The 27,678-nt window shown below is 50.7% G+C and overlaps 2 protein-coding genes across 2 annotated transcripts in view; one reads left to right on the top strand and one right to left on the bottom strand.

The window, feature by feature from the left end:
• The first annotated feature begins 263 nt into the window (after nt 1–263).
• On the top strand, nt 264–3,820 carry GNRH1 (gonadotropin releasing hormone 1). Its single transcript, XM_071454796.1, has 4 exons — nt 264–301; nt 839–980; nt 1,669–1,764; nt 3,659–3,820. Exons 2-4 carry the CDS (start codon nt 840–842, stop codon nt 3,698–3,700), a joined length of 279 nt encoding a protein of 92 aa, XP_071310897.1. The 5' UTR covers nt 264–301; nt 839; the 3' UTR covers nt 3,701–3,820.
• Nucleotides 3,821–4,095: 275 nt separating this feature from the next.
• The window catches only part of DOCK5 (dedicator of cytokinesis 5), an 87,206-nt gene continuing 63,623 nt past the window's right edge, over nt 4,096–27,678 (bottom strand). Inside the window, exons 42-52 of the mRNA XM_071454801.1 lie at nt 25,617–25,698; nt 25,349–25,433; nt 24,320–24,406; nt 23,712–23,888; nt 21,133–21,216; nt 20,642–20,779; nt 19,306–19,472; nt 16,961–17,138; nt 13,977–14,112; nt 11,934–12,031; nt 4,096–8,261 (exon numbers count right to left, since the gene is read on the bottom strand). Coding sequence (XP_071310902.1) covers nt 8,160–8,261; nt 11,934–12,031; nt 13,977–14,112; nt 16,961–17,138; nt 19,306–19,472; nt 20,642–20,779; nt 21,133–21,216; nt 23,712–23,888; nt 24,320–24,406; nt 25,349–25,433; nt 25,617–25,698 — 1,334 coding nt within the window. The 3' untranslated portion in view covers nt 4,096–8,159. The remainder of the gene's footprint in view (nt 8,262–11,933; nt 12,032–13,976; nt 14,113–16,960; nt 17,139–19,305; nt 19,473–20,641; nt 20,780–21,132; nt 21,217–23,711; nt 23,889–24,319; nt 24,407–25,348; nt 25,434–25,616; nt 25,699–27,678) is intronic.

The raw sequence follows: 27,678 nt of genomic DNA, 5'->3' as shown, positions 1-27,678 counted from the left end.
TCCCAATGTGGGATTTACAACCTCTTAAAAGCAAAGCTGTTACTTTTATGACTTTTAGAGAAAAGAGCTGGATTTAATTGCTGCACCGGGGTGTCCCAATTATGGGCTTTGCTTGTGCTGCATGACAGCCACTGTAACAGGAACACCAAAATTGAGCCTGGGAGGGAGAAGTGGAAAAGTCTCCTGCTGGGAACGGGGTGGCACTGGGGTTCTTGGCTATAAAAAGTGAGGTGAGAGCACATTTACAGACATTTTCCAGAGGAGAAGAGCTGGACTTACTCCACAACCTCTCAGGCAGCAGGTAATGTGCTGGAACAACATCCCACATTCCCTTTTTATTTATCCAGTGCTTACAGATGCTCCTATTAAAAAAACAATATTAGAAGAGATTGCAAAGGGCAGGTTTTAAGGAGCAGGGACATCAGAGCAGAAACCAGCTGAACACATCTGCCAAGCACCACCAGGGAATGCAACCTTTGAGGTCCACACATGCCTGGAACTCAGAAATCCTAATTTAGATCTTCAGCCAAAATTGTCAGATGTCCAATCTCTTTCAAGTGAGCTAATCCACCCTTTGAGAGGCTGCAAATCCAGCTGGGGCTCCTGGCCAGGAGGAGCAGATCAGAACGGGAGCAGGCACAGGAGGGATTCTTGGGGTGTCTGTGCAGGGCCAGGAGCTGGAATCCCACGATTGCTGGGAGCCCCTTCCAGCTCAGCACATTCCATGATTCTGTGAGGCAGAAATGCCTCATTTCCACCCCTCTGCAAGGTACAGCTGGAGCTGCAGGGCCTTTGTGAGCAGGCTTTAGGTGTTTTTGGTGGTTTTTTGTCTCTCCAGGATGGAGAAGCCCGGGAGGATGGTGGCCACTGTCCTGCTGTGTGCGCTGGCCGTGGGGCTGGGCCTGGCCCAGCACTGGTCCTACGGCCTCCAGCCAGGGGGCAAGAGGAGCACCCAGGCCCTGCTGGGACCATTCCAGGAGGTGGGTCCTGGGCTGGGAAACAACCCTGGCCTGCAAAACAGGCAGCCAAAAAGGTGACAAAGGGTCCCCAAACACCCCCAGATCTGGGGATGAACACTTTGGTTGAAGGAGGATTTGGAAAAACAGGGGCGAGGTGACATTTGTCAGCCTGGCACAAAGAACAGCGCACTGCAGCTGGCAGAAATAAAACTATTGTGTGGAGAAAAATAGATTTATTTTCATAATCACTGTGTGTAAAATATCTTTGAACTTTCACTGAATAATTTGGGCAGCCAGCTCCCAGGGAGGGATGGAGCTCTGAGGTCCAGGTTAAATCTGATTTCATCCTCTCCCTAAATTGCAACCTTCTGATGGGTTATTTTGTGACAATTCCTCCACTTCCCTTAACATTTTGGCAATTTGCAGGTGGTGGATGCTCAGCAATTAAATGACAAAGCACATGTGCAAGGTTGTGTCCAGCAGTGGTTTTCCCCTTTTCCAATCAATACTTCATGTCTTGTTCCTCCTCACTTCAGCATCCTGGGGCTCGTGAGAAGGTGAATGTCAGGTGTGCAGTGAACACTCCACCACACAATTGCAGTGCTGTAGTTTCATCTCCATCTGTACCTGGGGTTGCTTTTGGCAGAAAAATCTCCCTTCTCCCTTCCAGAAGATTGTGTCACTTGCTTGTGTCACTTTTCCAATCCAGATTCCAAATGAAATGGAAAAATTAGAGGAGGTGCAGCAGAGTGAGTGCCCAGGCTCGTACCAGAATTCCAGGATCAGGGATCTGAAGGAGGCCATGGTGAGTAATGTGGTTTTTCTGTCATCACTATGGGAAAATCTAAAGGAGATACATGAGGGGAGGGGAAAAAGGGGGTGGAGGAGGATGAGGGAGTGAAGTTTAGCTCCCATGAGGAAATACCAGCTCTGATCTTTCTTATTATGGAATCCCAGGATGGTTTGGGTTGGAAGGGACCTAAAATCCACCTTGTCCCATGGGCAGGGGTGCCTCCCACTGGACCAAAATTACCTGCAGAGGTCCCTCCCTGTCACCTGCACAGCACAGGGATCCCTCATTCCAGAGCTCCCCTGGCAGTGACATTTCCTGCCTCAATCAACCCAGACCGAGCCCAGCCCCGGCCCCCCCGGCCCCTGCGGAGCCACAGCAGCCCCGGCTCTGCCCCAGAGCTGTCCCAGAGCTGTCCCTGTCCCAGAGCTGTCCCTGTCCCTGTCCCTGTCCCTGTCCCTGTCCCTGTCCCTGCCCCAGAGCTGTTCCTGTTCCTGCCCCAGAGCTGTCCCTGTCCCTGTCCCAGAGCTGTCCCTGTCCCTGTTCCTGTCCCAGGACTATCCCTTCCCCAGAGCTGTCCCTGTCCCTGTCCCAGAGCTGTCCCTGTCCCTGTTCCTGTCCCAGGACTATCCCTTCCCCAGAGTTGTTCCTGTTCCTGTTCCTGTCCCTGTCCCTGTTCCTGTCTCAGGGCTGTTCCTGTCCCGGGGCTGTTCCAGCTGCTGCCCCAGGACTGTCCCTGTCCCAGAGCTGTCCTTGTTCCTGTTCCTGTCCCTGTCCCAGGTCTGTCTCTGCCCCAGGGCCGTTCCAGGGCTGCTGTCCCTGTCCCTGTCCCTGTCCCAGCTGCTGTCCCTGTCCCTGTCTCTGCCCCAGGGCCGTTCCAGGGCTGCTGTCCCTGTTCCTGTCCCAGGGCTGTCCCAGGGCTGCAGGGCACAGCCAGATGGCAGCTGCTGCTCCCAGGGTCCCCAGGCTGGAAATGCTTTTCCATTTAGCTGCTGCACAAAGCTCACAGCTGAGTTCACTGACACACAGGGAGCCTTCTCAGGCAAATCTGTGCTTTTGCATTAACCCAGCAGCCCCTTGATGGGGCCAGATGGGCACCATTTCCTGGGCAGTGTCCCTGGGCCATCCCAAAGCTCAAGCTCTGCTTCAAAGTTGAAGCCAAACCCCAAAGCTCTCGAGGCTCACCGAGGAGCCAGGCCTGGAAAAGGCTCCTAAAATCAGGACCAGTAATGCAGAGCCTGAATTCCACTGGATTTTCATGCAGAAACTACCTAAATAAATATGATTTTAGCTCATCTCTAATCCTATTTGTACTGAACATGTATTGGAATCGTGGCCCATGACTGAACAGTGAAGAGCCAGCAGCACTAATTTACCATAGTCAAGTATTTTTTTTTACTGCAAGAGATGATGTTAGGCAGGAAAACACACCAGAATAATTCCCAGGATATTTGAAATGAGTCCTTTCTGGCTCACTGAGGGAACTTGGTCTGTCTTGGCAGAGCTGAAAGGACCAAACCCCACCAGATCCTGAGGTTTGCTCAGAACTTCTCATTTCTTGCTGCTTAATAACACTGAAAACAAATGAGCTTTTCCCACACCCAGATTTTCCAACCCAACACATTCCTGGTGTTGCTACAGGAATATTAAACAGGGAAAAAGAGGGAGTGGCTGGAAATGTTCCACCCCATGGAAAAACTCCAATTATCATCATTTCCTGGGGAAGGTGGGAGGCAGCACAAAATCCCCCTCCCTGAGGCACCTCAGGGAACAAAGCCCCAGATATTCACCCAGTTCATCTCCCTCCAAATCACCCCAGGGCTTCATCTCTGTGCTATTTTAGCACCTGAAAATTCCATCCTCAAGTCCTTTCTGCTCTTTAAACCCAGAATCTGGTGTGTGGTTACAGGAGAGGCTGGTGGAGGGAGAAGGCAGAAGAAGGAAGGTTTAAAAATTTCCAAAGTGAAATGGAGCCAGAGTGAGGTTTCAAAACGGTGTTAAAATAAATTCCTCCTCAGATGGCCTTTGCTTGGATCAATATGTGAATAAATATTCTGACATTGCATTAAAACAGTGGAAAATTGTTGTGTGGATTATTGGATTTATGTAGAAGAGAACACATCCAGCCCAGAGTGGGGGCAGCATAGAAGGGGCTGCTTTGGGTCCTGCAGGGACAATTTGGATGTGACAAATTTGTTTTACATGTCCAGACAAAACCACGGCCTCATCTCACTCCCCTCTGGGTGACACAGCAAGGGGAACCTGGATAAAAGAACAAACTCCTTTTGGGATTAACCCCCCTTTCCCCCAGTGGGCCATGGAAGACTTTTACTGCTCTTTTTTCTGGTTCAGTCATAAAAACTACATTTATTTGAAAAATGTATTTACAAACTTTACAACAATCATTACATTTAAAAACCCCACAAAAATGTGTACACCTTGCTTTACAGATTCAGTGAATCACGTGGCATTTACCCAGAGAGCTGTAGCCCCTTCCCAAAGCGCTCTCCAGAGCCACTTTAAAGCTGAATTTTTTACTGATTCAGTTGCAAAGGACTGAAAAAACCTCCAAACATTTTATTTGCAGTCTGCAAAAGTGGGTTTGCACTGAAACCACCAACCCAGGATCCCAGAACACAAAACCTCCTTCCACAACACCCAAATCCTCCTGAACTCCCAGCAAACACATCCCAGGGTTTACAGTGATGAAACCTTTGTAAAACCACAGTAAGAAAAATGAATCAAATGTACTTTGGGGTGAACTCTGCCTAAAAATACAAACCAGCACCACATGGACCTGAAAAATGGGTTAAGGTGTGAACCTCCTGTGAGTAACCCTGTAGTGCCCAAAGCATCCTAGAAGTGATTTAATTAATGTTCAGAGAGAAGAATCAGGGGAACCTCGTGCTTTTGAACTGCCAGAAAATCCCATTATTTGTTTATTTTTCCTCCCTGCTGTACTCTTTGGAAAAGCTTACCCTGGTCCACCACAGGATTTGGTCTGCAACAGTAAAAATAAGGTCAAGTTTTTAATTAAAATAAAAATCATCAAAAGAAGGTAGCAGGTCAGGAATATTTTCACTATATAAAAAAATCAGTTAAATTACAGATTTAAAGTTATTATTTCCATTTACAATGGTAAAAATAAATAAGGAGAGGAAAATCTGGGGCATTGTCACTGCAAGTCCAACTCAGTGTGAGTCTGGAGCAAACAGGGGCTGGGAGCAGGGGCTTTGTGGATGCAGGAGCCCAGAAAGGCCCTGCACATCCACGCTGGAGCTCGGAGCCACTGCAGCCACAGAGCTGCCCCCCCTGGAATCCCTGTCCTTCCCTAACCCAATAATCCATGGCAAGCAAAGCTGCCTGCTCCCCTCTGGCCCTGATGTGGATTAGAGCCTGCCACAATTTTCAAGGAATTTATCACAGCACGACAAATTTTAATTAAAAGCTCCAGAAAACAAGTGTTGAGCACATTTCTCCAAAGGAGAAAAACTGAAATCCTCAAAGACTCGAAATTTCACAGCAGCTTTGAACAGCTTGGCTCTGAAATGGGATTAGGTTTTGTCTCCTCTGCAGAGTGGATGTTTTAACTTTGAGATTTGATTCAAAACCATGAACTGGGCAGAAATTGCTGTAATTTGTGGTGTGCAGAGATCTTCATTATGGAATGTCCTCTTCCCATTTGAAACCCTCCAGCTGAAAACACATTAGAGGCATTTCCTAAAGCACCTAATTAACCTGAAGAGATGATTCTCATTAAAAACAAAGGTAGAGACACCTTAAATTGCCTCTGAAAATTAAATCTCCCAACTCAAGTCAGGCAGGTACCTGAGCAAAGAGCAAACACTTCACAAATGAGGATTCCAGAGGGATTTCTCCTAAGAGTGGGCACTTAATTCCACTCATTTAAAATCAGTTGAATGCCCTCACACACTTAAATGCCCAATTGCCTTTAAAAATCTGACACTTGGATGATTTTTCCCCCAAAACTGACCCAAAGCCCTGAACCATTCGGGCACAGAACAGAAATTCCATCTCCACCTCTGAGCCCAGTGATGCCAACTTTTATCAGCCAGGTAAGAGAACTGGACACCACTTTGGGGACATTGCTAAAAGGAGCAGGAGTGGGACAAGCTTAGAACTCTAGAACATAAATAATGCTGAGAAGGGAAAAAAGAACCAAATTTAGAGCCCTTTCTGGCAAATTTGCCAGTGAAATGCCCAAAAAGCCCTGGGAAGGGAAAACTTGTTCTGAACTCTTTGGTGTGAGCTGCTCCTCTCCCAGTCAGGGGGTGCCCATCCCAAACTGGGCAGGCACAGGGAGGGACAGGAGAATCCTGAACTTGTGAGCAGCAAAGCCAGGGCAGGTTTAAGGTGAGAGGAGCAGTTCCAAGGCAGGGCAGAGCTGAAGGTGGCAGCTGCTCTCACCCCTGGCAGCTGCACTGCCCAAGGAAAGGCAGAGAGGGAGGGATAATTCACCACTGATGTGACAAAGACTCTGCTCAAAATCCTGGTCTGTAACTGCAAAAAATGCAGCCAGAGCCAAATCTGAGAGCAAATAGCTGTTAAAAATCAGCTGAAAAATTCTTCCCAAGGTCAGACCTCCTCCTGTGAGTGTTTTCTGCATGGAGTTTTCCTTCTCCAGGAAAAAATCCTGGATGCAAAAGGTACCTGCATATGTTAAGGTTGTTAAAGCAGAACAAAAAGGCTGGAGAAGAGGACTCCAAAGTCACTTAGAACCAAAACACCAAACCTGACAGCTCAGTCTGTTTGTCCACATCAGGGAAACCATTCCTGGGATCCCTGCTCAGCCTCCCTGCTCCTGCTGATTCACTCAGAGTTGAACCCAACCTGTCTGAAGTGCACCCAGCACTGAGGGCAGAGGCAGGAAAGGCTCTGAATTGGCCACAGGTGCTGTCAGGATGCACCTCAGCCAGCTCAGAGCACATCCTGCTGCTCTGCCTGAAGCAGAACCCTCAGACAAAAAGCTGCTTTGAAGGGAACTTTCAGAGGATCCCGGGGTGGTGCAGAGCCAGGGAGGGAGAGTGCACAGGAAATGGAAGGGCAGGAAAACCCAGAGGTCTTCAAGTCAAGCAGTGTCTGTGTCCAGGAACACAAGGAGGAGCTGACAGTGCCCCAGAGAGGGGAAAAGCTGCCCAGGGTGTCCAGGGAGGTTCCCAAGAGCTCCCCTGAGGAGCAGCAGCCTGCAGCCAGCTGGAAGTGCGTGCAGCAGTCAGGCTGGGGATGGATGGGATGTGACTGCAGTGCCACCTCCAGAGCAGCTCCAGGCTGCAGCTGATGGCACTCTGGGATCACTCTGGGATGAGGGCAATCTGCTTCCAGCCCCTGCAGTCACACTGATGCCAAAAGAATTGGGAAGGACAAAAGAAAATGACAACTTCAGTCTGAGCAAAACCCTCCTGGGGGTGGTTTTTGTTGGGTTGGGTTTTGTTGGGTTTGATTTTCCCGGAAAAAGATTTTGCTGTGGAAACTTTTCATTAGGTTTAACAAACTTTGGTTTTTCAGTAAGGTCAGAAACCCATTTCAGTCAGGGGAGCACAATAATGGCCCTTGAACCCCCAGCCCAACAATAATTGTATTTCCTGCTGTGAGCAACACCCTCAGCAGGGTTTTAGTGGCTCTTCCCAACTTCTACAAGATAATCAGAAGCAAAATGACAGAATGAACAAACAAAATTATTTCCTGGAAGAGAAAGCAAAATCTTCATCAATATTGATGATAAATAAAGAGGCCACAAGGTGTTTATGGAACTGGCACCAGTAAAGTCCTGGTACCAGTAAAGTTCTGGTATCAGTGCAGTGGTACCAGTAAAGTTCTGGTACCAGTACAGGTGGTACCAGTAAAGTTCTGGTATCAGTGCAGTGGTACCAGTAAAGTCCTGGTACCAGTAAAGTTCTGGTACCAGTACAGGTGGTACCAGTCCAGCCCTGGTATCAGTACAGGTGGTACCAGTCCAGCCCTGGTATGAGTGCAGTGGTACCAGTCCAGCCCTGGCCAAAGTGCAGCTTTTGTCATCTCCAACATTCACAGGAGGGGTTTTCCCAGCCCATTAAAAGCACAAAATGAGATCTTGTACCAAACCACCAGAGCTGGGCACAGACCCTGAGCCCTGCAGTGGTGCCACAGTGAGATCAGCCAGGATTCCCAGTGCCACTGGAAGGAGCTGTGGGATTGCAGCAGTGACCAACCCAGGACAGAGAAGCCCAGGAGGGAGGGGAATTGCAGCAGGGACAGGTCTGGATCAGTGTCTCAGGGAGGGAGCCCCGTCCCAAGCACATTCCCTGTGTGGGATTTCCCAGGAAAGCTGCAGGGCCAGGGTGGAAGGCAGGGGAGATGCCAGGCTGGCTGGGAATGAAGCAGCCACTGCAGGCTGGGCACTGCTGGGATGCTCAGGGCAGCCCCTGCTCCGAGGACACCACGCTGGATTTCCTGGTTTTGGGGGGCGGAGGGGGAGGTTTGGCCTCTCGCCTGCTGGGCAGCGCTGGAGCAACCTGAGGAGATGGAAACACAACAATAAATCACTGCTGCTGACTGGAAGGCATTCTGCTTCACCAAATGAGAAACCCAAAGTCCTGATGGCTCCTTCAGGAGCAAAGCTTGGAGTTCAGCCTCAGCTCCACGTGACAGGGCCAAGCAAGGACAGACCCCAGGAGACACCAGAAGCTAAAATGTTTTAGTTGCTAGAGCATGCCTAGGACAGACTTCAATTGCTCCTGACCTGCAGCCCAACTTCAGCATTTATCCTCCTTTTGGAGATCAGTAAAATGGCTACAAACCCATTTCCTTCCAGGTTTCAAAATTCAGGTTTTTTTCTCCTGCTGGCTGGGTGAGCTGCCCCAAAAGGATCAAAAATGTGTTCAAATGAGAATGGCAGAACTTTACACCCTACAATGGAAGCAAGGGCAGCTCTAATTAAACAAGGCACATCCTGCCTGCCTGCAGAGGGGCTTGGAGGGCGTTTCCTGCTCTTGCAGAAAACTGCACTGAGGGGGGGCTCGTGTGGTCTCTGCCTGTTTTAAGGGGCATCCTGTAAATAAAGGAGATGGGAAAGGCCAGGAGAGGGAGGAGGTTGTGTGTTCATCACTCCTCAGCCAAAACTCAACATTTCAGGATTGCTTTAACCAAAGGAAGACAGACCCAACTTTACAGCACCAAATGAACAAACCCCTTCAGAAAACCCTCCCCAGTCTCCAGCCCTGTGAATCCTTGCCCTCTGGCTGCCAGCCAAGGGGACGCTGCAGGCAGGACATGGCAGTAATTAGTTTCCTTACAAGACCCAAGGGAAGGAGGCTCTTTTATTAATCCTCTTGATCCAGTGACTCCCACAGCATCCCTGGAGCTGGGATCTCTCTGCTGCCACAGTCACTTCCAGCCAAATCAAGGGCAAAGAAGAAAAACTTCCCCCTGATCCCATATCTCAAGGCTTTATTCCAGTGTCACAGCACTGAATTAAGTGATGAGCTGTTTTCTTGTCTTCCTGTGCTGCTAGTTAAGTGTGATCCATCTCCAAATTCTTTTTGGACAAATCCCAGTTTATCTCACTCAGGTACCCCCAAATCCTCTCTGGAAACTGGACTGGGGGAGACACCCCTCCCTTTCAACTGCAAAATGTAATTCCTGACAGGTTTTGGGAGGGCTCCATCCCTCTCTCAGTCACAACAGGATCCTTTCTTTGCTTCCCACTGCTAAGGAATCAGTCTGGCACCAGCAGCACCTTCATTCCAGGGGCAGGTGAAACGGTTCTGACACAAGATTTGCATGTCAGGGATTCCAAACAGCCTGGAGACATCCAGGTGTGAGAGAAACATCAGTGATGCAGCACTGACAGAGGGGCAGTTTGATATTCCTATACTGACAGAGGGGCAGTTTGAGATCCCTATAGTGATAAGGGACAGTTTGATATCCCTGCAGTGACACAGGGACAGTTTGATATCCCTATAGTGACACAGGGACAGTTTGATATCCCTGCACTGACAGAGGGCAGTTTGATATCCCTATAGTGACACAGGGACAGTTTGATATCCCTGCACTGACACAGGGACAGTTTGATATCCCTGCACTGACAGAGGGCAGTTTGATATTCCTATACTGACAGAGGGGCAGTTTGAGATCCCTATAGTGACACAGGGACAGTTTGATATCCCTGTACTGACACAGGGACAGTTTGATATCCCTGCAGTGACACAGGGACAGTTTGATATCCCTATAGTGACACAGGGACAGTTTGATATCCCTGTACTGACACAGGGACAGTTTGATATCCCTGCACTGACCAGGGACAGTTTGATATCCCTATAGTGACACAGGGACAGTTTGATATCCCTGCAGTGACACAGGGACAGTTTGATATCCCTATAGTGACACAGGGACAGTTTGATATCCCTGTACTGACACAGGGACAGTTTGATATCCCTATAGTGACACAGGGACAGTTTGATATCCCTGCACTGACACAGGGACAGTTTGATATCCCTGCAGTGACACAGGGACAGTTTGATATCCCTATAGTGACACAGGGACAGTTTGATATCCCTGTACTGACACAGGGACAGTTTGATATCCCTATAGTGACACAGGGACAGTTTGATATCCCTGCACTGACCAGGGACAGTTTGATATCCCTATAGTGACACAGGGACAGTTTGATATCCCTATAGTGACACAGGGACAGTTTGATATCCCTGTACTGACACAGGGACAGTTTGATATCCCTGCACTGACCAGGGACAGTTTGATATCCCTGCACTGACACAGGGACAGTTTGATATCCCTATAGTGACACAGGGACAGTTTGATATCCCTATAGTGACACAGGGACAGTTTGATATCCCTGCACTGACACAGGGACAGTTTGATATCCCTGCAGTGACACAGGGACAGTTTGATATCCCTATAGTGACACAGGGACAGTTTGATATCCCTGCAGTGACACAGGGACAGTTTGATAGCCCTATAGTGATAAGGGACAGTTTGATATCCCTGCACTGACCAGGGACAGTTTGATATCCCTATAGTGACACAGGGACAGTTTGATATCCCTGCACTGACACAGGGACAGTTTGATATCCCTATAGTGATAAGGGACAGTTTGATATCCCTATAGTGACACAGGGACAGTTTGATATCCCTATAGTGACACAGGGACAGTTTGATATCCCTGCACTGAGAGAGGGACAGTTTGATATCCCTATAGTGACACAGGGACAGTTTGATATCCCTGCACTGACATAGGGACAGTTTGATATCCCTATAGTGACACAGGGACAGTTTGATATCCCTATAGTGATAAGGGACAGTTTGATATCCCTGCACTGACCAGGGACAGTTTGATATCCCTGCAGTGACACAGGGACAGTTTGATATCCCTGCACTGACACAGGGACAGTTTGATATCCCTGCACTGACACAGGGACAGTTTGATATCCCTATAGTGATAAGGGACAGTTTGATATCCCTGTACTGACCAGGGACAGTTTGATATCCCTGCAGTGACACAGGGACAGTTTGATATCCCTGTACTGACCAGGGACAGTTTGATATCCCTATAGTGACACAGGGACAGTTTGATATCCCTGCACTGACACAGGGACAGTTTGATATCCCTGCACTGACCAGGGACAGTTTGATATCCCTGCACTGACCAGGGACAGTTTGATATCCCTACAAGAAAATCACTCCATGGAATTGAGACAAAGGGCAGGGTTTAAATACAGGCTTTTAAAAAAGTCACTGATGGCTTGAAAAATCAGATTCTGCTGAGCTGAGGCTTAGAAGGAGACACTGGAGACCTCTGAAAATTGTGATTTTCGCCCCCACACTTCTTTTTCAGCCCAAATCATTGCAGTATTTTGGGCTGATCATGTTTTTGAAATTTTGCTGCTGGTGTGTTTTCCATGTCTCTGCCCACCCCCACACACTTTTTTCCTGACCAAGGACAACACAACTCCCACTTGGAAAAAAAAAAATAATAAAGGCACTGCCCTCCACTGCCTTCTCCTGAAGGAAAAAACCCTTTTTTCCTTCTTCTGTGGTTTCAGGGAGTGAAGCAGTGAAATGATGAGACAGGTTTCAAGCAGCACCACCCTAAGGCAGCTTGGAACATTCCACTGGTGCCTCCTGCTGCCAAGCTGCTCTCCAGAAGCTGTCAGCCCCCATTTCCTCACCTCCACAGAGTTCCTGGGGGTGCTGCTCTCGTAGGGTTTGCTTTTGGGGGGAGGGGGGGGTGGTGTGGCCAATCCATCAGCCTGCAAGGAGGGGGAGCCTGGGAACAACAAGAGAAGAAATAACAAAAAATAAGGAAAAATTAAAAACAAATAAGAAAAATTTAAAAAAAGACAAATAAGAAAGGAGAAGAGGGAAAGGGAAATGGGGTTGCACACAGACTTTAAGGGAGATTCATTCAGTGCCCTCTGGTTTCCCTCTGTGAGCAGCTCCTGCTCCAGCACTGAGCCTGCCTGGACGTGCTGGGTCCAGCTGGGTCCCCCTCCAGCTCCCAGTGCCCTGAGGAGCTTCCCCTTCCCCAGAAGGCTCTGAGCTGCCCCAGGGAGCAGCAAACTGCTTCCATCAGCACATCTGGGCAGCAAACTGCTTCCATCAGCACATCTGGGCAGCTCCTGGGGCTGCCCCTCAGAACTCACTTTGATTTTAGCTCCAGCTGATGGAGGAGATAAAACCCAACCTTCAGAAGGATTCCAGCAATTAAAGTCTTGCTAAGGAGAAGAGAGAGGCTTTACATCCCTTTCATGGATCTTTCTTCATAGAGTTCCTGAATTTGTTTCTGGTTGTCTCCCCAACTCATCCCCTGCCCTGGTAAGGATTTTTTTGTTTTCATCCCCTCATGACAATTTTATGCTGGTTTGGATCATTATCTGCACTGGATTCTGACTGGATACCCACACAGAGACAGTCAGGTCCTGCCCAGGAACTTCTGTTCCTCTCAAAAAAGAGCAGCAGACAGAAATGCAGCAGCCAGGGACTTCTGGGGGTGGAACTGCCCAAGGATTTTTATTTTTACCTTAAGCCACATTTAAAGGTGCTTCAGAATTAACTACAGAATTTCCTGAATATACAAGAAAGGGCTTTTTTCCCCTCTTCTTTTCCAGGATCAGATTACTGTACTGTTTCACATCCAGCATGTTTTTGAAACCTTTGAAATGATTCCTTTTGTTAATTCTTGAAGATAAATTCCACCTCCTTCAGGTGGAACATTTCCAGCTGAATGTCCAAGCTGCACAGCAAGCTCTCCTAGAACTCTGCCATGTGAGGGGAGTTACTGTTCATTAACGAACAGAACCCTCAGGGCTTGCATTGATAATTTAGGCACAGATCACAGACACCCTGGGATCCCTGCAGGGCCCTCCTGGGATGCACTGGAGATGCTCCTGCAGACCTGACTGGGGATTTACAGCCACCTGCACTGACTGCACTGCTGTTTGCTTCAGGGGTTAAAAACCTGCCCAAAATTCAGAGTCATGGGACAGGTGGGGTTGGAAGGACCTTAAATCCCACCCAGTGCCACCCCTGCCATGGCAGGGACACCTCCCCCTGTCCCAGGGGGCTCCAGCCTGGCCTTGGGCACTTCAGGGATCCAGGGGCAGCCACAGCTGCTCTGGGAATTCCATCCCAGCCCCTCCTCACCCTCCCAGGGAGGGATTTCCCCCAAAATCCCATCTAACCCTGCCCTCTGGCAGTTTAAAACTGTTCCCCTGTCCCATCACTCCACAGCCCTGTGAAAAGTCCCTCCCCATCCTTCTTGTCCAGGTCAATACAGGAAAAAACAAGAAAGGAACTGAGAAACTCGGAAACTGTTCCCTGGAATTCCTGTTTTGCACTGCTTCAGCAAGTGATGTGCAAGCCACAGATCTGCTCTTTGATGGCACAGCCAAATTCTGTTCTCTGACAAGAATGATAACCCCTGTCCTCCTGGGAAACTGAGGCAGGGGGCACCTGGCATGCACTGGTGATAATAACTGCACTCCAGAGGCAGCAGCTGGGGTTCAGTTCTCACTCTTTGTGCTCCAAAACCCTGTCTGTAAAATGGAACAACACCACTGACCTCCAGCACCATTTTTCATGTACTTCATGGAGTAAATCTTCACTTTTGAGATTTCCAAGAGCCCTGAGCTGTAACTCAGAGCAGCTCCTCCCTCCCTCCCTCCCCCAGCACCCACAGAGCCATTCCCACCCCACCCCACCCCAGGACTTACTCTGGGTCCGGGGGGTTTTGGGGGTGATGGGGGGAGGGCTGCAGGCGGGCGGCTGCAGCGAGGGGCCCTGCAGCAGGGTCAGCCTGGAGTCCCCCAGCTGCAGACTCTTGGGCCTCTGGGCCCTCCCTGCTGGGCCCTGCTGGGAACAGAGAACACAGAGGTGAGCACAGCCAGGGAACAGCCAGGGAACTGTCACAAACACCTGGAACACAGAGGTGAGCACAGCCAGGGACCCAGAACTGTGACAGTGACACAAACACCTGGAACACAGAGGTGAGCACAGCCAGGGACCCAGAACTGTCACAGTGTCACAAACACAGACACACAGAGGTGAGCACAGCCAGGTGACCCAGAGCTGTGACAGTGACACAAGCACAGAGGTGAGCACAGCCAGGTGACCCAGAGCTGTGACAGTGACACAAACACAGAGGTGAGCACAGCCAGGTGACCCAGAGCTGTGACAGTGACACAAACACAGACACACAGAGGTGAGCACAGCCAGGTGACCCAGAGCTGTGACAGTGACACAAACACAGAGGTGAGCACAGCCAGGTGACCCAGAGCTGTGACAGTGACAGCACACCTGGCACAAAGAGGTGAACAGGAGTAAAGCCCTGCCCTGGCCTGGCTGTGTCACAGGCACCCTCTGTGCTCCCAGGACACAGCCCAGCCTCCCCTGGGCTTTCTGAGCAGCACTAAACTGCTTTTAATGGTATTATTAATGTATTAATTAAGATATATTAATTAAGGAGGGAAGGTGTTACACTGAAAAATTGCTGCAGTTCTGTGAATAAACTTTGGAGGGGAGTGAGGGTGAAGTCTTTCCAAGAAATAAAGAAAAATAAAATTCTGGGTTCAGGTCAGGGCTGCTGGTATCCTCCACCTCCTGAGGGCTGTTAAATGAGTGTATTTTAGGCTTTACAGAGCAAATCCTTTGCATTTGGGAATTTACATCCAGCTCCTTCTAATGTCACAGCCTTTGTGCTCTTCACTCAAAAGAGGCCAGCTCAGTGTGGCCTCAAAAGTGCAGTGCATAGTACTGGGGTCCTTTTCAGGATTAGTTCATTGCTTCCCAGAGCAGGCTGTCACCCAAACCCATCATTCAACTCTTTTTCAGAGGTCAGTTCTCCATCCCTGAGCAGTTCAGGGTTCCTCTCTGCACAGAAGGGACCACACACACAAGGCCCAGGCAGTCTTTGCCTCCCTCTGCCTTTCCAGCTCCCAGACAGCTCAGTCCAGAGCTCCAGAAAATCCCTCTGTGCAACTCCTGTGCTCACTGTGGAGCCATGGAGCAGAGCTGCCATAAAAGCAGCTTCTCCTGGGCTTTGCAGCATCCTGAGGCAGGACTGGAACTCTGGATGGCTCCTTCCCTTCAGAGATATTGGGGATTTCATCCAACAGCAATTCCAGAGGCAGAGGGCCAGGCCTCCTGCAGCTCCAACATCCACAACCCCCATTTTCCTGGGCTGGAAATGCTGTCAGTACCAGTGACAGCCCCCTGGCACCACAGATCCCCTTCTTAGAAACACTCTGCAGCCTCCCAGTGCTGGCAGCATCCCCCAGAGCTGATGGGAATTCCTGAGGATGGATCAGCATCACCTGTCCCTGCCAGATTCAGCTGGGACTTGGGAGAGGAAAGGGAAACAGCAATTTCTGTTTTCTTGTTACTGTGAAAAATGAGCCTGTGTTAAATCCCATTAGCAACCAACTTCAGTGAGATGAGGAGCACTGAAATACCCAGGTGCCTAATTCTCTCAGCTTCAGAGTGTAGCACAGTTTTTACATGCACCAGGACAACATCCCAGGGTGTAGCAGTTTTTACATCTATCAGGACAACATCCCAGGGTGTAGCACAGTTTTTACATCCACCAGGACAACATCCCAGGGCGTAGCACAGTTTTTACATCCACCAGGACAATATCCCAGGGTGTAGCACAGTTTTTACATGCATCAGGACAACATCCCAAGCTGTAACACAGTTTTTACATCCACCAGGACAATATCCCAGAGTGTAGCAGTTTTTACATCTATCAGGACAATATCCCAGGGTGTAACACAGTTTTTACATCTATCAGGACAATATCCCAGGGTGTAGCACAGTTTTTACATCTATCAGGACAATATCCCAGGGTGTAACACAGTTTTTATGTCCTTCAGGACAATATCCCAGGGTGTAGCACAGTTTTTACATCTATCAGGACAACATCCCAGGGTGTAACACAGTTTTTACATCCACCAGGACAACATCCCAGGGTGTAGCACAGTTTTTATATCTATCAGGACAGTATCCCAGGGTGTAGCACAGTTTTTACATCTATCAGGACAATATCCCAGGGTGTAGCACACTTTTTATGTCCTTCAGGACAATATCCCAAGGTTGTACAGCTCTGCTTGTGGGCTGAAACTCCTCCCTGTGCTCTGGGTGAGCACTCTGACCCCACTGTGAGCCTTAAAGCCCAGCAGCCTCTGGTCTGCTCCTCATCCCAGCCCCCTCTGGGGCTGCACATTCTGGTTTATTCCTCATTAATGACCACCCTGCCCTCACAGGGGCTGCAGCAGAGCCCAGCCTGGCAGATCCAGCCTTCCAGAGGTGCTGACTGAACCACCAGAGCATCTTCTCCCATCTGCCTGATCCATCCCAGGGCTCTGCACCCCACAGGACACTGGATTTGTGCAGTGCTGCTGCCTGAGAGCAGCTCCAACCCAAACAAGGCTTTGCCATGGTGCTGAGAGCACCCAGGGCTCAGCTCTGCTCAGCACCTCCTGCTCCCAGGCTGCACCTCCAGCCAAGCTGCACTTGGGCCTGTGACAGGAATTTTCCAAATTATGGAAGAGAATTACTCAGATGACTGAGCCTTGCTGGTATTTGAGCCCCTCCCAGTGTTTGATGAGCTCCCCCTGAGCAGCATGGCTGAGAGCAATGGAAACACTCAGCTCCTGCTGTGGCTTTATTACTGCTGTCATTACTGGGATGGGGTTTTTACCATTTTGGAAGTCAGTTCTGTTTCTGGCTCCTTCTCCACAATAACCTGAGACTTGCTAATGCTCCACTCCTTCCTCTTGAGTTTGCTAATCCTGTTGTCACCATCTTCTTTCACAGGCAGCTCCTCAGCCCTGGAAGATGTGGATATTCTCCTCTCCAGGAGAGGCTCCAGGGTAGATCTGTGGCCCAAAAGAGTGAGAAAAACATGAGCCACGAGTCCATCAGACATGGCAAGGCTGTCTGTTAAAAAGCTGTGATCTCTCAGCTCGTGTAAGGGATTACTGTGAAAAGTGAGGCAGGACCATGACCATGGATTTTTCAGTGGGATTTGTGCTGTTACCCCTGGAATTCTGAGTGTGATGTGGTTTTTGTCCAAGGTCAAGTGTGATCTGCTTGCAGAGGGAGCCAGAGCTGCAGTTCCTGCTCAGCCCTGTTTCTCACTGACCTGCACCAAATCACCTGAACTCTGCTTATCCCAGTGTAAAGCCAGTGTACAGACAAGTGACATCAGGGGATGTCCCCAGGTGTGGCAGCTCCTTTCCACACCATGGATGCAGCTGCAAACAGGGTGAAACAAGTGCTGTGTGCCTGATTCCCCTCTTGGCTGACCAAAACAAACCCCTTGGTGGTGCCTCACACCCCTGTTTTCCTGGGAAACAGAAGCAGTGGGCACCTGGAATGCACTGGGGATAACTGGGGCTCCAGAGGCAGCAGCTGGGGTCAGTTCCCACTGTTTGTGCTCCAAAGCCCTGTCTGTAAAATGGAACAACAACTCTGACCTCCAGGAACAATTTTAATGCATTTCCATGGAGTAAATCTTGATTTTCAGAGCACCTGATTGTGGATGTGACAGTTTAGTCAGAGAGAGAGAGAACTGAAACCATCTTGCAGCTGGTGTTGTGAACAGTTGTTTTCTCATAAGATGTTTACCAAAGGGTGTTTGCTTCATTAGCCCGTGGTGTTGGGGTGTTGATTAAATGACCAATCAGGTGCACCTGGATCAGAAGGGTGGATAAAGGAATGGGTTTCTGATAAACTCAGGTTAACCTGCTGGAGACAGCCAGAGTCTGTGTGTGCCTCACTGCTGTTCCTGACTCAGGTGACACCTGATCCTGTGTAAGGCACCTCCCCCTGCTGCCAGTCACTGTCAGGTGTCTCCACATTTCTCCTCACAGAGAAAAGCAAGGCACAATTCTTCCCAAGAATATTTCTGGGTTTCACAACCTCAGAACCTCAGAGAAAGGAAAAACAATTTTTATAATTTACTGTGCTTGTGTTTGTGCCAAAGTAGAATGCAATATGGAGATTGTTTACCCAGAGTGATGGTGTTTTGTTTCCTTGGCCTGTCAGGGCCAGGTGTGTGTGTTGGGACTGTTGGCTGAGATTCTGTGCAGTGTGTGCAGAGCAGAGTGCTTGGTAGATTCAGTTTAGATGTAATATAATATAATATAGTGTAATATAGTATAGAATAATAGAGTATAATAAAGTCATTAATTAGCCTTCTGATAAGATGGAGTCCTCATCATTCCTCCCTGCCATGGGGATCCCTGCAAGTACTATAGTCAGGCACTGCCAGTCTCTGCCATCACTGTCATTACTGCCATCACTGCCAATCACTGTCATCACTGCCAGTCACTGCCATCACTGCCAATCACTGTCATCACTGCCAGTCACTGCCATCACTGCAATCACTGTCATCACTGCCAATCACTGTCATCACTGCCAGTCACTGCCATCACTGCAATCACTGCAATCACTGCCAATCACTGCCAATCACTGTCATCACTGCCAGTCACTGCCATCACTGCCAATCACTGTCATCACTGCCAATCACTGCCATCACTGCCATCACTGCCATCACTGCAATCACTGCCAATCACTGCCATCACTGCCAGTCACTGCAATCACTGCAATAACTGTCATCACTGCAATCACTGCCAATCACTGCCATCACTGCAATCACTGCCAGTCACTGCCAATCACTGCCATCACTGCCATCACTGCCAATCACTGCCAATCACTGTCATCACTGCAATCACTGCCAATCACTGTCATCACTGCCAGTCACTGCCATCACTGCAATCACTGTCATCACTGCAATCACTGCAATCACTGCCATCACTGCCAGTCACTGCCAATCACTGCCAGTCACTGTCATCACTGCCAGTCACTGCAATCACTGTCATCACTGCAATCACTGCCATCACTGCCAATCACTGCCAGTCACTGCCATCACTGCCAATCACTGCCAGTCACTGCCATCACTGCCAATCCTTTCCAGGCACTGCAATCACTGCCAGGCACTGCCAGTCCCTCTCAATCTCTGCCATCCCTGCCATCACTGACCCGTCGGAGCCCGGCCTGGAGGAAGCGCTGTCGGATGAGGTGGATGAGGTGGAGGCCACGGAGGAGGCCACGGAGGTGACCGAGAGCCTCCTGAGGGTGGAGGACATGATGTAGGGCAGCACCACGGAGCCCGAGCGGCTCGGCTTCCTGTCCACCAGCACCGGGGGCTGCAGGGACCAGAGGGGACACCGTGAGCAAACAGGAGATCTGCACAAGGCTGGCTCTGCACTGGGGCCTGGGCCCAGCAGCAGGGCTGGCTCTGCACTGGGGCCTGGGCCCAGCAGCAGGGCTGGCTCTGCACTGGGGCCTGGGCCCAGCAGCAGGGCTGGCTCTGCACTGGGGCCTGGGCCCAGCAGCAGGGCTGGCTCTGCACTGGGGCCTGGGCTCAGCAGCTAGGCTGGCTCTGCACTGGGGCCTGGGCAGGCTGGGCTCAGCAGCAGGGCTGGCTCTGCACTGGGGCCTGGGCAGGCTGGGCCCAGCAGCTAGGCTGGCTCTGCACTGGGGCCTGGGCAGGCTGGGCCCAGGGCCTGAACCCAGGGACACAAGGGTTAACAACACCAAGGGTCCTGCACTTGGGCCACAACCCCCAGCTTGGGGACAGAGCTGCTGGACACAAAAGGACCTGGGGGCACTGATGGACACAGCTGGACATGAGCCCAGGTGTGCCCACGTGGCCAAAAAAGCCAAAGGCACCTGGGTGGGATCAGACTGGCCAGCAGGACCAGGGCAGGGACTGTCCCCTGGGCAGGGACTGTCCCCTGGGCAATGGGGGAGGCCACACCTCGAGGGCTGTGTCCAGTTCTGGGCCTCCCAATTGAAGAAGGACATGGAGGGGCTGGAGAGAATCCAGGGAAAGGAACAGAGCTGGAGAAGGGTCTGGAGCCCCAGGAGAGGCTGAGGGAGCTGGGCAGGGGCTCAGCCTGGAGCAAAGGAGGCTCAGGGGGCCCTTGTGGCTCTGCACAGCTCCTGCCAGGAGGGCACAGCCGGGGGGGCCGGGCTGTGCTCCAGGGAACAGGGACAGCAGCAGAGGGAACGGCCTCAGGCTGGGCCAGGGCAGCTCAGGGTGGGCACTGCAGGAATTTCCCCATGGAAAGGGGGCTCAGGGCTTGGCACTGCCCAGGGAGGGCTGGAGTGCCCATCCCTGGAGGTGGCACTCAGAGCTCTGGGCTGGGGACAGGGTGGGCACTGGGCACAGCTGGGACTCCCTGGTCTCAAAGCTCTTTCCCAAAGCTGATGATTGTGGGATTCTGTGACACCACCTCACAGCCACCCACGGGTGGAAAAGGGGGAGTTGGGTTCCTCTGGGGCAAAACATGGAAGAACCAGGTTCCCTCACCAGAGTTATGACCCCGTACTGCTTCTCCACCCTCCTCCTGAGCTCCCTGAAGCAGGCTGTGAGCCTCTCGTGCAGCGGCTTCAGCTGCTCCGTCAGCTTCTCGCCGTGGATCCGGATCCCCTCTGCCAGGAGAGGCATCTGAGGCAGGGAGGGAGGAAGGAGCAGAATGAGCTGCAGGAGCACAAACCAGCCCTCCTGCTCCCCAGAGGGTGAGTTCAGCAGCTCAGATAAAATTAAAGGATTGAAATCAATGTGTTTTGTGTTTGCAGAGGGGAAGATAAACAGGGACACAGCAAGGGAGCTGAGCTGCTGCCTCAGAACAAACCCCAACATTTTCCCCAGGCCAGGCTGGATGGGATTTGGAGCAGCCTGGGATGGTGGAAGGTGTCCCTGCCCATGGCAGGATGGGCTTTAAGGTCCCTGCCCACCCAAACCATTCCAGGATTCTCTTCCCCACTCCACCAGTGCCTCCAGCTCTCCCAATTCCATACCTGTATAGCAATTTGTTGCTTGAGCAGCTCAATTTTGTCTTGATCTTCAGGATGTTCTTGGAGATATTTCTCTGTGAAGAAGGCCTGGAAGCACAGAGAGAAGGTGACACAGCTGACACACACACTTCCTCCTCAGGCAGCTCTGAGGGGAAGATCCTTTAAGAGCAATTCACTGCCATTATTCCTCATACTAAACCCAAATTGTGCTGGCACCAAGCTGAGGGACAAAGAACCAGGGTTATTTGTTGGGAAGAGAGAACAAAGCCCACTTTTTATTTTTAAAAAGTAATGTTTTTTTTTCTAGTGAAACACATGGAAAAACAGTTACTGCATCAGAAGGGTTCTGCTCAGTCCTGATCCCCTTCTCACAAACCAGCATTGATTTGAATAACTGAGGTTCCATCACTTCTACTTCTCACTTAAATGTGAGTGACAGACCCAAAACCTCAAGTCTGACTTCAAAAAGCCTCTTTCTTTCCCAGCAGTCAGTGCCCCAGAGCACAGCTGCCCCAAGGACAGCAAAGCAGCTCCTGCTGCAATTTCCTTATTTCAGCCCCTAAATCCCTCGTTTTCACCTGGGGCTGGTTACAAAGATTCAGTAGAAATAAAGACCATGCTGGGATTTGGGCTCCCAGCTTCCTTCAACAAAGCACCTTTAGTCTCCACTTCTCCTGGGTTTACCTTTAATCAGCACAATCTGGTCTTGGTTTGAAGTTGAACAAACACAAATCCACTTTCCTGGACTGAAAACTTAAATTTGTGCCAATTCCCATGATGTATCCCATTAAAATGGATCCCAATTCCTGCTCAGAATATTTTTTTTTCCTAGATAAACCCCTTAATAAGTTTTTCATTTGTTTCTCTGAGCTATTTCAGCTTCTGAGTATATTTTTCTTTACTTTTGTAAGACTGGACTGTGGTACAGGTTTATAGGGCTGGGGGTTTATCCTGAACAGGATGGAGGTGAGCCTGGGAAAGGGCTGCTGGGTTGGTCCCAGAGGATTTTCCTTGAAAGTGCCTAATTATTGCAAGAGGAAAGATGTTTAAAAACCCCAACTTTGGGTTTTGGCTACAATGAAACAATTAAAACTCAGATTTTAGCCGCCCACAAAAGCCAAATGTTCTGCACTGATCTGCAGCTGAAATAGGAAAATATGAACCAGAAATGAGTATTTCCAGATGTGGCTGCAGAGATTTTGTGTTTTCTAGTTTTAACTGCTTTCCCACTTCTGTAATTCTAAACTTGATGTCAACCTTAATTCATAAAATGGGAGGATTCAGGGCCAAATTCAGCCCTGGCAAAGCACCCAAACTCCTCTGGAATCAGCAGAGTCAGACCCCAGATCAATCAGCCCCTCTCCCAATTTACGTGTGCACCTCATTTCATGGGGCTGGGACACAGCTGAGGAGAATTAAATGTGTTTTACCACATTCCACCCCCTTTGTGGAAACAAGCAGTGCATTCTGTGCTGGGCATTTCATCATTAGGTGGAGGGAATCAACAGCTTAAGTTAAACATCACAAAAAAGAACAACCTACACTGCTCAAGTGAAGTCAGCTGAGTAAACCTGCACAGGAAATGCTGCTTTTTTCCTGAATCATTTGCTCTGTTGCAAGACTCCAAAGACACAGAGGCTGCTGGCAAGAGAAAGCCTCTTCTGCCTGCTCATTCCCCAGTAATCCAGGGCAGAAAGGCCAAGTTTGGGCTTTTCTCTGCTACCTGGGCTGCCCAAGGCAGGAGCAGGTTCTCATCCCACTGCAAAGGAGGCCCAGAAGAGCTGGACCCTGCAGCTCTAAAGCTGCAGTCAGTGCAAATCTCTGCTCTTTGTCCTCTCCTCCTGCTGTCTGAGCTCTGCACACACAGAGCCCCACACAGGGGCTGGCACAGCTGCAGATGGAACTGGACCTGCCAGGTCCTGCCAGGTCCTTGCACACTGCATGGGAACAGGGGCAGCTCCCAGAGTCTGCAGAGCTTGGGCTGGAAGGGACTTCAGGGATCAGGGCCCTGTCCAGCCTGGCCTTGGGCACTGCCAGGGATCCAGGGGCAGCCACAGCTGCTCTGGGAATTCCATCCCAGGGAACAATTCCTGCCCAATATCCCATCCAGCCCTGCCCTCTGGCAGTGGGAGCCATTCCCTGTGTCCTGTCCCTCCATCCCTTGTCCCCAGTCCCTCTCCAGGGAATTCTGCAATGATTTGTGTTGGAAGGGACCTTAAAAGTCACCCAGTGCCACCCCTGCCATGGCAGGGACAGCTCCCACTGTGCCAGGGGGCTCCAGCCTGGCCTTGGGCACTGCCAGGGATCCAGGCACAGCTCCCTGGGAATTCCCTCCCAGCCCCTCCTCACCCCCCCAGCCAGGAATTCCTGCCCAATATCCCATCCATCCCTGCCCTCTGGTAGTGGGAGCCATTCCCTGTGTCCTGTCCCTCCATCCCTTGTCCCCAGTCCCTCTCCAGCCCTCCTGGAGCCCCTTCAGGCCCTGGCAGGGGCTCTGAGCTCTCGCTGGAGCTTTCCCTGCTCCAGGTGAGCACCCTCAGGTGTCCCAGCCCTGCAGAGGGGCTCCATGGACGTGCCAGGACCTTCTCATAGTTGGTGTAGCCGCCCATGACAGCAGGGTCCACAATGCCACTGAGCAGCATGGACAGGGGGTGCACGGGCAGGCTGCGGTCCCAGCCCTGCTGCTGCACCACGTTGGTGATCCTCTCATTGGTCAGCTCCATGGTTTCTATGGCATTCTCCAGGGGGCTGATCTCCTCCTGAGGGACAGAAGAAACAGAATGAACTTTCCTCAGAGTCACACAATAAACCTTTCAAACCTTCATGCAATTTTTAGGGAGAAATTCCTCCCTGTGAGGGTGGGGAGGGGCTGGGAGGGAATTCCCAGGGAGCTGTGGCTGCCCCTGGATCCCTGGAAGTGCCCAAGGCCAGGCTGGAGCCCCCTGGGACAGTGGGAGGTGTCCCTGCCATGGCAGGGGTGACACTGGATGATTTTAAGTAAATCCTAACCCAAACCATTCTGGGATTCCATGGCTCTGTGATTCATTCCTCTCCACTGAGTAAGAAATGAAATAATTTGCTTTTATCTGTGCCACATCCAGCAGTGGAAGGACTGGCACTCCCAAGTGTTCAAGGCTTTATTCCATGAGGGACTGAGGAGGAGGAGAGGCAGCCCCTGTGGAGAACTCACCGTTGTGACCTGTTTGACCTCAAACCACTTGAGGATGCCTGGAAATGAATAAGCTGTCGTGTAGGTTGTCCTCTCTATCCACATGTTCTGGGCAGAGAAGGAAAAAAAGATATCTGAGGTGTAAGGAAAATATTGGCCTTGCAATTGAACTCTCTCCTGTGTGGAGTGCGGCTTCCAGAAGGAGCTGGCAGAGCTCCACAGCCACGGCCACCTCCCCACGGCCATGGAGACTCCCCACAGCCATGGCCACCTCCCCACGGCCATGGCCACCTCCCCTCGGCCATGCCCACCTCCCCACAGCCATGGCCACCTCCCCACGGCCATGGAGACTCCCCACAGCCATTCCCACCTCCCCACGGCCATGGAGACTCCCCACAGCCATGGCCACCTCCCCACGGCCATGGAGACCTCCCCATTGCCATGGCCACCTCCCCACGGCCACGGCCACCTACCCACTGCCATGGCCACATTTCCACCTCCCCACAGCCATGGCCACCTCCCCACGGCCATGGCCACCTCCCCTCGGCCATGGCCACCTCCCCACGGCCATGGCCACCTCCCCACGGCCATTCCCACCTCCCCACGGCCATTCCCACCTCCCCTCGGCCATTCCCACCTCCCCACTGCCATTCCCACCTCCCCACGGCCATTCCCACCTCCCCACTGCCATTCCCACCTCCCCTCAGCCATGGCCACCTCCCCACTGCCATTCCCACCTCCCCACGGCCATTCCCACCTCCCCACGGCCACGGCCACCGCCCCTCGGCCATGGCCACCTCCCCTCAGTGGGACAGTGCCCCACGCTGGGCTCTGCTGAGCCTGGGCTCTCACAGCACCAATTTATGGATTCTGATGGATGCTGAATGCTCCAACTCCAGCTGTGGAGCCCCTTGGCATCACCCCCAGCCTCAGGTGGAGGCTGCAATGCCCTTTGTGTCTCCTACTTTTTCATTCCCTACCTCTGTGGCCACACAGTGACATTTTGGTCAAAATGCCACCAAGAAACCAAACCAAAGGCAAAGGACTCACAGCAAACTCGTTGTCTGGATCCTTCTCTCCTTTCCTGACAGGTCTGGAGTGAGTGAACTGCTGCACCTCGTTGGCTCTGTAGTAGCTGGGAAGAAGCAGAGTAAAAAGGTGATTTCCTCACCTCCCATCCTCCTCACTCAAATGTTGAAGTGTTTCCTCACAGTTTGTGGGGAGGAATTGACACAATTTACACAAAATACCAAGGCACAGCACCTTGTTAGTGGGGAAAACACACACAAGATGTTGAGGGAGAAGAAAAATTAATTACTTTAAGATCTGTTCAGGAACAGGTTTATCTTTGTAATTAGGTGGCAGGTTCATCACAGGCTTCACAATGAAGCACTGCACATCTGAGCAGCTCTGGTTAAGGATAAAAACGAGGAACCCTTTTGGGAAAACAGGAGAGGGAGAGAAAAACCCTTCCTGTTTTCATTGTCAGACTTTTCCACAAATCCCTGTGCTCTCATTAAGTATTTTTCTTCAAACCTGACTAATTCATCACAAATCACAGGCATTATGTTGCATCTTGCAGTCTGAAGGCTCCTTATGAATTACAAACCCAAAAGGAAAAGGACTTCACAAATAATAATCCCAGAATGGTTTGGGTTGGAAAGGACCTTGAGATTCATGCAGTGCCACCCCTGCCATGGACAGGGACACCTCCCACTGCCCCAGGGTGCTCCAGCGTGGCCTTGGACAATTCCAGGTGCTGCAATTCCCTGAAAATGCTTGGGAGTCCTTGGCACCACTGATTTCTCCTTTGGGAGACAAGAAAAGGGCAGCAGGGCTCTGCAGAGGTTCTGTGCTGCATCTGCCTCTTCTCTCACCCCACAGACATTTATCAGAGGCTGCTGCTCCTTCCCTCCCACCTTTTAGATTCCTGAAGCCAACTGAACAAAGGAATGGCTTCACACTCAGCTTTTGTACCTGGCAATAATGACAGACATTCAAGAGATCTTAGTAACTGTATCCCCAAGAACAACAGCCTATCGTGCTCCTCCAAAATTCTGCTTTGGGGACTGTGCTGAGGCTTTACAGGAGCAAAAAGCTGGCTGGAAAAGCAAGGCTTAGCCAACCTGGCCCCATGAGGAGAAGGCTTCTGTGAATCCCCTGCTGTCTGAGTGGCAGTGTATAGGAATGTGCTCCTTGCTGACAGAGTGACAAAATTATCTTTTGTTCCTTTAGAAAGGAAATAGGCCTAAAAGTTTCTCTTCTCAATTAGCCACTTGAGGTGAAGTGGGGGACTTCACCTCAAACTTAAGGATAGCTAATTGGAAAAGAGCAAAAAGTTCCACCTAAGCAATTTACTAGAAAAAGAAGAGAACAAAGAAACTAATCACTTCTGTGAGGTGTTTTACCAGGGGCAAGGACCTTTTATACCTGGCTTGATTTTTCTCTATAAAGAGTTTTGTAATTTTGCCTTTTATTAAAACCTTTTTGTTTCCAACACTGCCACAGAAGCCATCCTGCTGATTTTATGCCTTCTGAGCTGAGCTATCTTGGGTGTGAAATAGATCTCTGCTGATTTTATGCCTTCTGAGGTAGCTGAGCAATCTTGGGTGTGAAATAGATCTCCAAGAGCTTATGAGACGTGGCCTGAGGAGACCCAAATTTCAGCAGTGTTTCAGTGGGGGGTTAAGGCAGCCCCACACATCCTTTAATTCATTGAGGCAGCTCTGGAGGGCATTCTGAGAGGCAAAGTCACCCTGCTGTGTGAGGAGCCAGCAGGCAGAGCTGAGCCCAGAAGCACAGAGCCAGGTTAGCTGAGGCTCTGAGCCCAGCTGGGTGTCCCAGCAGAGCTCCTGAGCCTGGGCTGAGCCCAGCTCAGCTCCCTGGGCTCAGCTGCTGGGACTGGGCTGCAGGGAACCCTGAGGCTCAGCACAGCTCACCTGGTGGCCCCAGCACATCCCTACCAAAAGAAGAATGAGGTGTTTTGTTGTAAAAGAGCAAAAACAGACTAAAGAAATAAAAAAGAGCCTGAGGCAAAGAAAGTTAAAGGAGCCTGAAAGCAAAACCAAGCCCAGGAGCAGCAAGGTCTGCCTAAGACAACAGAGATCTGGGCACTCCTCATGTCAGGAGGTGTTTGTGGGAGTGCAGGGAGATCCTGTCCCACATCCAAGCCCTGCAGCTGCTCCCTTCAGCCCAGGGCTGTGCCAGAGCCCCGGAACCCAACACCCCCAAACCCTGGGGATGGCTCAGATCTGCCTCCAAACTCTGCAGCTCGGGTTCATCCCGAGCCAGGAACATCAGAACAAACACAAACAGATGCAGAGGAAGCAGCTGAAACAAAGCAGCAACAGAGGAGGCATTTTTGATACCAAGTTTGATCT

The sequence above is a fragment of the Agelaius tricolor genome, unplaced genomic scaffold, assembly GCF_023055355.1.
Source record: "Agelaius tricolor isolate 1412-34295 unplaced genomic scaffold, bAgeTri1.0.p SCAF_41, whole genome shotgun sequence".
Lineage (NCBI taxonomy): Eukaryota > Metazoa > Chordata > Aves > Passeriformes > Icteridae > Agelaius > Agelaius tricolor.
The sequence above is the reverse complement of the archived record's forward strand: the minus strand, read 5'-3'. Positions and strand labels throughout refer to the sequence as shown.

What these genes read in the sequence shown, in the direction of transcription:
- GNRH1 (XM_071454796.1), top strand. Translation starts at nt 840, where the DNA reads ATGGAGAAGCCCGGGAGGATGGTGGCCACTGTCCTGCTGTGTGCGCTG. An exon ending in TGCTGGGACCATTCCAGGAG is followed by an intron (nt 981 to 1,668) that starts GTGGGTCCTGGG and finishes TTTCCAATCCAG; the next exon opens with ATTCCAAATGAAATGGAAAA. An exon ending in GGGATCTGAAGGAGGCCATG is followed by an intron (nt 1,765 to 3,658) that starts GTGAGTAATGTG and finishes GTGTGGTTACAG; the next exon opens with GAGAGGCTGGTGGAGGGAGA.